Here is a 12,002-nt window from a genome sequence, read left to right as displayed (position 1 = left end):
GGAGTCCCGGCACTTCCAGTCATGCGTACTAGACCTCTCTGAAGCCAGGACACATACACCTGGCTTCATAGTGTGCATGACCGGAAGTGCGGGGCATTGTGATCCATGCGTACTGACCCTGAACCTGGCATCTGAGGCGGTGACAACTGACACAGGTACACGCATCACTGCCGATGAGGACGTTGGGCATTGAATTGCATGTTAGCGCGCCACTCTGGGTGTTAACATGCTAAGAGGGCAGAATGAGCTCAGCAACTAATGCCCTTGCGACTAGTCCCTGGCCTGATTAGCATATCATAAAGGATCTTTAGAAATACTTTTTCTAAAGATCTCTTTATCTCTGCTAATACCGTATTTTCTTTATCGTTCCTTATGGGAGACCCAAACCATGGGTGTATAGCTACTGCCTCCGGAGGACACACAAAGTACTACACTCAAACGTGTAGCTCCTCCCTCCGGCTATATACACCCCCTGGATGACAATCTACCCAGTTCAATGCTTTGTGTTCAGGAGGTCACACACACTTGCATTCTCTGATATTTTTTCATTTTTATTTTTAAAGATTTGGAAGAAAAGCGGGTCCAGTCTGGACTCCCGGCATGTCCCTTCACGCTCCACTCTGCGGGGTGCTGTTAAGGTTGACTTTAATAAGGCTGGAGCCTTCACATGCCGAGCTCCTTCGCATCCTCTGTCGAGGCTCTGTTTGAAGTGGGAGCCATCACGGTCCTCTCTGCTTGCAGGAGGCCGGCTCCATCTGCAGCCCTGTCTGGTCCCTGCTGGAAGGAGCGTTTACCCCCCTCTCCAGGGACATGGCCCTGCGTCTCAAGAGCTAAGTATTGAGACGTTTTTCAGGGGTCCCGGGTACTTTTATTTGGGGGACAGTATGTGTTGTAACTTTACTGTGAATTTCGGCCGGTTCTGGGAGTTTCCTCTCAGAACCGCGCCGAAGGTGCCTGCTGCTCGGCCGCGTTTTGAAATCTAGGCCCCGGCTTCAGTTTGGGCCTAGTTTCGTTTTCGGCTCCCTGCATGTTTTGCATACGGCGCCGCCCACCGCACGGCCAGCAGAGGGGAGGACTCTCCTCTCTGGAGAGATGTGCCCTCCCCTGTACCTCGTCCTGTATCTCTCTGCCCTCCGTTTTTCCCGCTCCTGGGCTTATACACGCCCCCCCTCCTCCTCCCAGCGCCATTTTCTCAGCGTTCTTACAGTGGACGGCGCTGGGAGCTGCAGCTGTTGCTGTTTTGGGAGAGCTGTCGCTTCACTGGGACTTGGAGCTGTGGAATCCGGAGGGCACACAGAGAGTGGTGTGGTAAGCCACAACCTCTGGTTGTGGGCTTTTTATATACACTTTCAGGCATTCTACAGGAGTGTTTTATTGCTGCAGAGCCCCCACCATCAGCAGCATGTCTGTCACCCGGAGCATGGCTGCAAACATGTATGTTTTTTGCACTGCATGTAAGCGCATTCTGCCAGAACCGAGCACATACCCACATTGTGATGCCTGTGCTAATATGGTTGTGTCTCAGCCTGGAGCCTCCTCAGGGGTCCCCTCGGCTGCTCCGGCCCCGGTGGCTGAGCCCCCGGCTTGGGTAGCATCTTTTTCACAAGCTATTTCCCAGTCTTTTGCCGACTCCATGGGGCAGCTGTCCCGGACACTGCTGTCCATGCATCAGCCCCCCTCTCAGCCCCCCTCTCAGGGTGTCTCTGCGGCTCAGAGCTCTGCAGAGCCCTCAGAGCATGTCCTAGGACCCCGTCCCCCTAAACGGAGACGCAGGGACCCTTCTCCTCCCTCGTCCCACGGCTCTGATTCACGTGCCGACGTGCAGGGCGAGGGGGATTCGTTTACTGTGGGCTCAGACGCTACTTCTATGTACCCCATTGATTTGTCTGAGGGTGATGCGGATGTTAGTGACTTGATTGCGTCCATTAACTCCGTTCTTAACCTCAACCCACCAGAGTCAGAGGAACAAGCCTCTCTGGTAGAGATACACCAGTTTACCTCTCCTAAGAAAGCTAAAAGTATGTTTTTTAACCACTCCAGCTTTCAGACCACTGTTAACAAGCCCAGGGCCTGTCCTGACAAACGCTTTCTGAAGCGTAGTTCAGATGACCGTTTCCCTTTTCCACCGGAGGTGGTTAAGGAATGGGCCCAGTCCCCAAAGGTGGACCCTCCGGTGTCCAGAATCTCAGCCCGCACAGTCGTAGCTGTGGCTGATGGCACTTCTCTTAAAAATCCCACTGACCGCCAGGTTGACCTTCTGGCCAAGTCTGTATATGAGGCGGCAGGAGCCTCGTTCTCCCCGTCTTTTGCGGCAGTGTGGGCTCTTAAGTCAGTCTCTGCCTCTCTGGCGGAGATGCATTCACTCACCAGGGACTCTTTTCCTGAGATGGATGCCTTAACTTCTCAAGCTTCGGCTTTTGCATCCTACGCCATGTCTGCCATCCTGGAAGCTTCTCACCGCACGGCGGTGGCCTCCGCTAACTCCCTCGCGATCCGCAGGATCTTGTGGCTTCGAGAGTGGAAAGCAGACGCTTCCTCTAAGAAGTACCTTGCGAGTCTCCCTTTTGCTGGGTCCCGGCTGTTTGGAGAACAGCTGGATGACATAATTAAGGAAGCTACTGGCGGAAAGAGTACTTCCTTGCCGCAAACTAAGGCCAGGAAACCGGTCCAGAGCAGGAACCAATCGAATTTTCGTTCCTTTCGTTCCTCTAACTGGTCAGCCTCTAAGCCCTCGACCTCGTCCACTACCGCAGCCAAGGATCGTAAACCCAACTGGCGCGCAAAGCCGCGTCCTCAAAAGGCCGGAGGAGTCGCTGCCACTAAGGCAGCCTCCTCTTGACTATCTGGCTACGCCAGCAACGTCCTTGGTCGGTGGCAGGCTCTCCCACTTTGGCGACGTGTGGTTTCAACACGTCTCCGATCAGTGGGTGCGGGATATCATCTCCCACGGCTACAGGATAGAATTTTCCTCCAGCCCGCCAAACAGATTTTTTCTGTCCGCCCCCCCCTGCTCCAAAGCCGCCGCCTTCTCTCAGGCCGTGGCATCCCTGCAGGCCAACGGTGTAATTGTTCCGGTTCCCGCCCGGGAACGGTTCAGCGGTTTCTACTCAAACCTCTTTCTAGTCCCCAAAAAGGACGGTTCCTTCCGGCCCATCCTGGATCTCAAGCTTCTCAACAAGCACGTTCAGGTGCGGCACTTTCGCATAGAATCTCTGAGATCGGTCATTGCCTCAATGACCCAAGGAGATTTTCTGGCATCCATCGACATCAGAGATGCCTATCTGCATGTTCCTATTGCGGTTTCGCACCAGCGTTGGCTACGCTTTGCAATCGGAGAGGAACATTTCCAATTCGTGGCTCTCCCCTTCGGCCTAGCCACGGCCCCTCGAGTATTCACCAAGGTCATGGCAGCAGTGGGTTGCGGTCCTGCACCTCCATGGGTTGGCAGTGATTCCTTCCCTGGACGACCTTCTAGTCAAGGCCTCATCCAGTGCAGACTGCCAGCGGAGTGTCTCGCTCACTCTCGCCACTCTAGTCCAGTTCGGGTGGCTTGTCAATTTGCCCAAGTCCACTCTGATTCCAACCCAGAAACTCGAGTACCTAGGGATGCAATTCGAGACTCTGCCGGCACTTGTGAAGCTGCCCTTAGTCAAACAGCAGTCTCTTCGTCTGGCGGTACGCTCTCTGCTGAGGCACCGCCGTCATTCCATCAGACACCTCATGCGGGTGCTGGGTCAGATGGTGGCGTCAATGGAAGCGGTTCCCTTTGCCCAGTTCCATCTGCGTCCCCTGCAGCTGGACATCCTCCGCTGTTGGGACAAGCGGACCTCTTCCTTGCACAGGCTGGTGGCTCTGTCGCCACAAACCAGGAGCTCTCTTCAGTGGTGGCTTCGGCCCCTCTCTCTGTCACAGGGACGCTCCTTCCTGACTCCGTCCTGGGTAATCCTCACCACGGATGCCAGTCTCTCCGGTTGGGGAGCAGTATTTCTCCATCACCGAGCACAGGGCACTTGGACTCCGTCCGAATCAGCCCTCTCAATCAATGTGCTGGAGATCAGAGCTGTGTTTCTAGCTCTCCTAGCCTTTCACCACCTGTTGGTGGGCAAGCACATCCGAGTCCAGTCAGACAACGCGACAGCGGTTGCCTACATCAATCACCAGGGCGGGACTCACAGCCGTCTGGCGATGTTGGAGGTTCAACGAATCCTCCAGTGGACGGAGGACTCGAAGTCCACCATATCTGCAGTCCACATCCCAGGCGTAGAAAACTGGGAGGCCGATTATCTCAGCCGTCAAACCGTAGACGGCGGCGAGTGGGCCCTGCATCCGTCAGTGTTCAAATCACTCTGCCGCAAGTGGGGCACTCCAGAGGTAGATCTAATGGCATCCCGGCACAACAACAAGGTTCCGGTTTACGTGGCTCGCTCCCACGATCCTCAAGCCTTCGCAGCAGACGCACTGGTTCAAGATTGGTCTCAGTTCCGTCTGGCCTATGTGTTTCCCCCTCTAGCGCTCTTGCCCAGGGTTCTGCGCAAGATCAGAATGGAGGGCCGTCGAGTCATGCTCATTGCTCCGGACTGGCCCAGGCGAGCGTGGTACCCAGACCTGCTCCGTCTGTCCGTAGAGGTGCCGTGGCGTCTCCCGGACCGCCCAGACCTTCTCTCTCAAGGTCCGTTCTTCCGCCAGAATTCTGCGGCTCTCAGATTGACGGCGTGGCTCTTGAGTCCTGGATCCTGACGGCTTCAGGCATTCCCTCTGAGGTCATCTCCACAATGACTCAGGCTCGGAAGTCTTCCTCGGCCAAGATTTACCACAGGACTTGGAAAATTTTCCTGTCCTGGTGTCGTTCGTCCGGCCATGCTCCTTGGCCGTTCTCCTTGCCGACCATCCTGTCTTTTCTTCAGTCCGGTCTACAGCTAGGACTGTCCCTCAATTCCCTCAAGGGACAGGTGTCGGCTCTGTCGGTATTGTTCCAGCGGCGTATCGCCCGACTGGCTCAGGTGCGCACCTTCATGCAGGGCGCATCTCACATCATTCCTCCTTACCGGCGGCCCTTGGATCCCTGGGACCTTAATCTGGTCCTCACGGCCTTACAGAAACCCCCCTTTGAGCCTCTCAGGGAAGTTCCCTTGTCTAGACTTTCACAGAAAGTTGTTTTTCTAGTAGCCATAACTTCTCTCAGGAGAGTTTCGGATTTGGCTGCGCTCTCTTCAGAATCCCCCTTTTTGGTGTTTCACCAAGACAAGGTGGTTCTTCGTCCGACTCCGGACTTTCTCCCTAAGGTGGTGTCTCCTTTCCACCTTAACCAGGACATTTCCCTGCCTTCTCTTTGTCCGGCCCCGGTGCATCGCTTGAGAAGGCGTTGCACTCCTTAGATTTGGTGCGGGCGCTCCGAATCTATGTGTCACGCACCGCTGTTTTTAGGCGGTGCACATCTCTTTTTGTGCTAACCACTGGTCAGCGCAAGGGTCTCGCTGCTTCTAAACCGACTCTAGCTCGTTGGATCAGGTCGGCTATCTCCGATGCCTACCAGTGTTCTCAGGTGCCTCCCCCGCCGGGGATTAAGGCGCACTCGACCAGAGCTGTCGGTGCCTCCTGGGCTTTCAGGCACCAGGCTACGGCTCAGCAGGTTTGTCAGGCTGCCACATGGTCCAGTCTGCACACTTTTTCGAAGCACTACCAAGTGCATGCTCATGCTTCGGCAGATGCGAGCTTGGGCAGACGCATTCTTCAGGTGGCTGTCGCACATTTGTGAAGTTAGGTTTTGCCTACTTCTCAGTTGGTTTATTCCCCACCCATGGACTGCTTTGGAACGTCCCATGGTTTGGGTCTCCCATAAGGAACGATAAAGAAAAAGAGAATTTTGTTTACTTACCGTAAATTCTTTTTCTTATAGTTCCGACATGGGAGACCCAGCACCCTCCCTGTTGCCTGTTGGCAGTTTTTTGTTCCGTGTGTTTCACCGGCTGTTGTTAGTAGACAGAGTTCTGGTTTTTCCGAGTTTACTCTTTCTCTACTTATGGGTGGATGTCCTCCTTCAGCTTTTGCACTGAACTGGGTAGATTGTCATCCAGGGGGTGTATATAGCCGGAGGGAGGAGCTACACGTTTGAGTGTAGTACTTTGTGTGTCCTCCGGAGGCAGTAGCTATACACCCATGGTTTGGGTCTCCCATGTCGGAACTATAAGAAAAAGAATTTACGGTAAGTAAACAAAATTCTCTTTTTTCGCTTTATAAGACGCACCTGATTATAAGATGCACTCCCAAATTTGGTGAAGGAATAGAGAATTTTTTAATAAATGGGGTCCGTCTTATAATGCCAGTGTCCGTCTTAACAAATCATATAGGGTATATGTCCCTCATAGCCCCCCCATCCTAAAATTAGCCCCCTTAATCTGGATATGGCCACCTTATATTGAATATAGAGCCCCCTTGTGCTGGCACACGTCCCCCAGTGATGCCACATGTCCCCTATGTCTGGCACACACTGGCCCACTGTGGCTGGCACACGGTACCCTGTGTTAGATAAGGCTCCAATGCTGCTGCTTTTAGTAAAATAAACTCTTTCCTTACCTTCTCCAGCACTGTCCTGTCTCGTGTCCACCTCCTTGGGGTTAAGCTCTGGCCTCCTGCCTGCATTTCCTGGTTCTCAGCCGGTCATGTGATCGGCACGGCAGAGTGATATCATCTCTGCGTGCATGATCAGAGCGGCAGGAGGGAGACCGGGAGATCAGCGCTGGAGGAGGCGAGTAAAGAATGTTTTATTTTACTATGGGCAGCAGTATGGGGGCCATATCTAACACAGGGGTGCATGTGGGATCAAAGGAGGGCGCAGGCAGATATAATATACGCCGCTGCCCCAGCCAATCGCCGCGGTGCGGTTTCAGCACCATGGTGAAGGACAGCGCTGTGCATATTATGAGTGGGAGCAGGAGATCAAATGCTGCCGCCCGCAGCTATCACCTGCCCCCCCACCTCCCCTGAACTCTGTAGTGTGTTTGTATATATATATATATATGTATGTATATATATAATATATATATATATACTCCCCCCCACCCCCCCCCCCCGTATATTCTGATTATAAGACGCACCCCCTACTTTCCCCCAAAATTTGGGGGAACAAAAGTGCGTCTTATAAAGCGAAAAATACGGTAGATACAGGGACGGTTAGGCAGGGATTAGCAATATACACCCAGAACTGCTCGTGGTTCTGGCTGCATATTGCACCGGACAGGTTCCCTTTAATAAGAATGATCGTTCTACATTTAGAAGAGTGCGCAGAACACTTCCTAATATCCACCGAAAGGGCCGAACATTTTAAGAAAGGCCGGATCCTAACTCCCGGGTTGTGGGATCCCGGTTTGCAGAGACTCCCTCACAGTCACAGTGCAAGATATCCGGATCCTACAACCTGAAAGTTTGGGCCTGACTTTTGCTAGAAAGTTTGGACCTTTTGGGAGAGTTGTGTATGCTTTTGTCAAGAACGTAAATGTAGAAAATTTGCCAGTGATTCTCCGCCTTTGGTCATAAACCCCCCCCCCCCCCCGAACTTTAACATTGCCCTAGCCTTTGTTACCCTGCACCGCCTTCTTCAGAATGGATCGTGTAGTCACTGGTGATAGGACTTCATCAATCTCACCTGGCTGCTCCGTACAAATTACCTGTCAGGTGCAATATGCAGCCGGCACCACGAGCAGATCTGGCTTCGTATTGCTAATCCCTGCCTAACCGTCCCTGTATACACTAGCATAGATAAAGGGATCTTAAGAAAAAGTATTTCTAAAGATCCTATATCATATGCTCATGTGAAAGGAGACTAGTCCCCTGGGTGTTAGTTCCCCGACCAGTCGCCCCCATTAACATATTAGTACGCCCCTGTGGGTGTGCTAACATGCTAATGAATGTGCAATGTCACATGATGATCTCTCACCTCTCCGCCACCATTGCTCCAACTGGTTTAGGCAAATGCTTACCCTATATATTCATTGGGAGAGGACAAAATTTAATACAGTTGATGCAGGGTCACGCTGACTTCTGAACCCTGATATCATTACGGGCACACCAGGCAGTCCATTTAAAGGGAATATGTCGGCAGGTTTTTTCTACCTCATCTGAGAGCAGCATGATTTAGGCAAGGAGATTCTGAATCCAGCAATGTATCACTTAGATTACTGGGTGCAGCCGTTATAACCAATCAGAATTTTTAGCTTTAGTGATGTAGCAGAGCTGAGAGAGCTGTCCCGCCCACCTCCGGCTCTCTATGAAGATTGTATATTGATAGTGAGGTGTCGATCAGAGGAGAGGGTATGTCGGACTGCCATTTGCATGACTTTGTAGTCCAAGCAATAAGTCCTTCTGCTTTAAAAAAAAAAAAAAAGCAAATAACGTTCGGACTGTGACAAAACAGGCATTCCTGATTTCTTGCTCTTAAATAGCAAAAACCTGCTGACTGATTCCCTTTTAAGTAATGGTTTGACTCAGTGTAGTTTGTGTGTATCTGTCAAAGGTCCTATGACACAATGTCATGTCATCCTCTGGAAATATCAGTGCTGACCTCTCTGAAACTTACCGCAACCTGTTAGGGTTCTCCAGTGTCAACGGAGAGAGCGGGCGGCCACGTGACCACTAATGTTATATGTGTACTTCCGGCCACAGGCCAACTAGACGTGCACAGTCTCACTCTGTTCAAAACCCATGCACATCTAGTTGGCATGTGGCTGGAAGTATGCATATGACATTTGCGGTCACATGACCGCCCGCTCTCGCCGCCAACACTGGAGAATCCTGACAGTGCACAGTGCGCGCGATGTGAAGATTCAGAAGTCTGCAGATGTTCACCACAAGACCGGACAAGCCCTTAAAGTGGGGGGTGGTCCATTACCGGACAGCCCGTTTATAGGTATCGTACATTTATCAATGGACCTTTATCCTAGTCTTACTCATCTCTTTCTATACACATACAGATGTATGACGTTCACCTCGCTTTCCAGAAAGTATCGTAATTGTAGAATAGCATGTCGTCACAAGAATTGACTAAAGCCACTTTTTCTGTTTTCAGATCTATGAAGGGCAGAAATCTGTGGAGCAGCTGAAAGATCAGTTTGTGCAAAACTCGGCAGAGCTCTCCGAGGTGAGTTCAGTCCTCCATGAATGGAAATATTTAAAGGGATTCTCCACAGCATCCTACTCCTGCATCAGGTAAGATCCGCTGCTGACGTGGCCTCTGTTGCCTGTTGGTATTGATCCCTCTGCAGGCCGGTATCGCACTTTGCCTTTTCTAATTGATTAGATACCTGGCGGCCGTGCACGAGACCAGCAGAAGCCTCGTCAGTAGCCCCTCTCAGCTCCCTGTGCTGGAGGGACAGGATCAGGATAACACATTTAACCCCGCAGGCAGAAATATTACGTCCTAGAGGTCATAATGTTACTGCCCGCGGTCAGCCGCCGGCAGCATGCCGCGATCGGCGCACATCTCAGCTGATTTTCACAGCTGAAATGTGTACCTGCTAGGCACATGCAGAATCGTTATCTACTCGTGCCGTTTAACCCCTTAAATGGCGCTGTCAATATGTGACAGCGCCATTATAACGGCATCCGCGGTAAACTTTTACTTACTGCCCGATACCGGAAGTCACGTGATGCGGTCATGTGACTTCCGGTGGTTGTCAAGTTAGCACAGGGTCATGTGATGACTCCTGTACTGCACATGAATTACTTTCAGTTTCACCCGGCCCGGAGCCGAGTGAAGCAGAAAGTGCGCGTATTTGCTGTTTACAGCTCTGTAGCTGTGATCAGCAGATAGTACAGAGCAATCGGATTGCTGATCCATATAGCCCCCTAGGGGGGGACTAGTAAAATAAATAAAAAAGTAAAAAAAAAAAAAAAAAAAAAAACCTAAAAGTTCAAATTACCCCCCTTTCGCCCCATTGAAAATTAAAGGGTTAAAAAAAAAAAATAATATACACATATATGGTATCGCCTCGTTCAGAAACGCCCGATCTATCAAAATATAAATCAATTAATCTGATCAGTAAACAGCGTAGCGGCAAAAAAATTCCAAACACCAAAATTACGTTTTGTTTTTTTTTTTTTGTCGCCACAACTTTTGCACAAAATGCAATAACAGGCGATCAAAGCATAGCATCTGCGCAGAAATAGTACCATTAGAAACGTCAGCTCGAGACACCAAAAAATAAGCCGTCACTGAGCCATAGATCCCGAAAAATGAGACGGGTCACAGAATATGGCGTAAAACGTGCGCCATTTTTTTTATTTTTTTTTTTTTTCCCTTATATAAAAGTAAACCGATACATGTTTGGTGTCTACGAACTCGCACTGACCAGAGGCATCACATGGACTCATCAGTTTTACCATACAGTGAACACAGTGAATAAAATCTCACAAACAATAGTGCTATTGCACTTTTTTTTTTTTTTTTGCAATTTTTCTGCATTTGGAATTTTTTTTGCCGTTTTCCAGTACACTATACGGTAAAACTTATGGTTTCGTTTAAAAGTACAGCTCGTCCCGCAAAAAAATGAGTCCTCACATGGCAAGATTGACCAAAAAATAAAAAAGTTACGTCTCTCGGAAGAATGGCGGAAAAAAAAAAACGGAAAGCGAAAAATCGTTCGGTCGTGATGAGGTTAAGCCGACTTGATCTTTCATTTATCACTTTCTCAACTAATGTGGGGGGAACGTGTCCCTTTCGGGGACCCCTTCTGAGCCGAGGGGACAAGCAGCGGCTCTTGCAGACAGTGTCTGGCCTTGTATTACGTGGTCGGCCATTAATTTGAATGTTGCACCTAATATTACGCTGCAGGCAAATGAGCAGCACGTGGCTGTTTCTAAGCCAAATTGGCTGTATTCCAAGGACCAGGAACGCTGAATCTACAGCGATCCGCCATTTCTTTGTCGCTCCATTGGGAGACCCAGACAATTGGGGTGTATAGCTTCTGCCTCCGGAGGCCACACAAAGTATTACACTTAAAAGTGTAAAGCCCCTCCCCTTCTGCCTATACACCCCCCGTGCCTCACGGGCTCCTCAGTTTTCATGCTTTGTGCGAAGGAGGCTGACATCCACGCATAATTGCAACCATTGTCTGTGCAGTGATATTGATTGTTCAGCTGCATCTGTCAAATGCAATTGCTACAACCAGCGCTTTTCCTTTTTCTCTCTCACTTTTGCCTTTTATCCTTTCCGGTTATTTCAGTTGCAAATTGCATTAAGCGAAGCAAAAATGAAAGAGCAGAAGGTCCGAAGCGATGTCCGTATTTTGCAAGAGGAGAACACCCGTCTGAAGGACCGGAAGGAGCAGGTACACATGTGGAGGTGGCCTGAGCTATAGTTTGTTTGTTTAAACCTAATAAGAATATCTGTGTATGTAAATAATCAAAATATAGATGTAGTAGCATAATTATCTGTCTGTCTATGTAGCAATCGAATAGACCCATAATATAATTCTAAGCTGTATAGTTATGAAGGAGTTAACCAAAGATAATGAAGCCAGAATGTGAAGCTGCAAAGTCTTATCAGTAGCTTTCACACAGAAAGAATGTACAAAAAACAAACCATGTGCTGGGAGAAAATAGGGAGTGAAATACTCCTTACTCCCTTGTTCTAGCTTCAAGGTTAAAGATGCAAACCGTATAATTGGGTGTCTTGCAATACACGAGCTCAGTGGATGACGCTGGCTGAAAAAGAGAACATGTCTATGTTCATTGTCTTATACATTAATATATCGGCACTGATATACAGCTAAGACGGCACCGTCTCTGGATATCCCGAACAAAGACTCCATTAGCAGTCTTCACCCAAATTCCTCCCTTGACAACATGAAAGTCAGTTGGTGACGCTGGCTCAAGGAGAACATGTCTTATGTACTCATTGTCTATTTCATTAATATCGGCTCTGATATATATATTCATATGTATGTGTGTCTGTCTCTATCACGGCACTGTCTCTGGATGCCCTGTATGAATATACCATTAGCTATCTT

The 12,002-nt window shown here is 49.9% G+C and overlaps 1 protein-coding gene across 1 annotated transcript in view; it reads left to right on the top strand.

The window, feature by feature from the left end:
• MIA3 (MIA SH3 domain ER export factor 3) overlaps window positions 1-12,002 on the top strand; it is a 198,828-nt gene that overhangs the window by 74,474 nt on the left and 112,352 nt on the right. Inside the window, exons 13-14 of the mRNA XM_075341433.1 lie at window positions 9,062-9,133; window positions 11,217-11,321. Of these exons, the coding sequence (XP_075197548.1) occupies window positions 9,062-9,133; window positions 11,217-11,321 (177 nt within the window). The remainder of the gene's footprint in view (window positions 1-9,061; window positions 9,134-11,216; window positions 11,322-12,002) is intronic.

This window comes from Anomaloglossus baeobatrachus, chromosome 3 (genome assembly GCF_048569485.1).
Source record: "Anomaloglossus baeobatrachus isolate aAnoBae1 chromosome 3, aAnoBae1.hap1, whole genome shotgun sequence".
NCBI classification, from domain to species: domain Eukaryota; kingdom Metazoa; phylum Chordata; class Amphibia; order Anura; family Aromobatidae; genus Anomaloglossus; species Anomaloglossus baeobatrachus.
The sequence above is the reverse complement of the archived record's forward strand: the minus strand, read 5'-3'. Positions and strand labels throughout refer to the sequence as shown.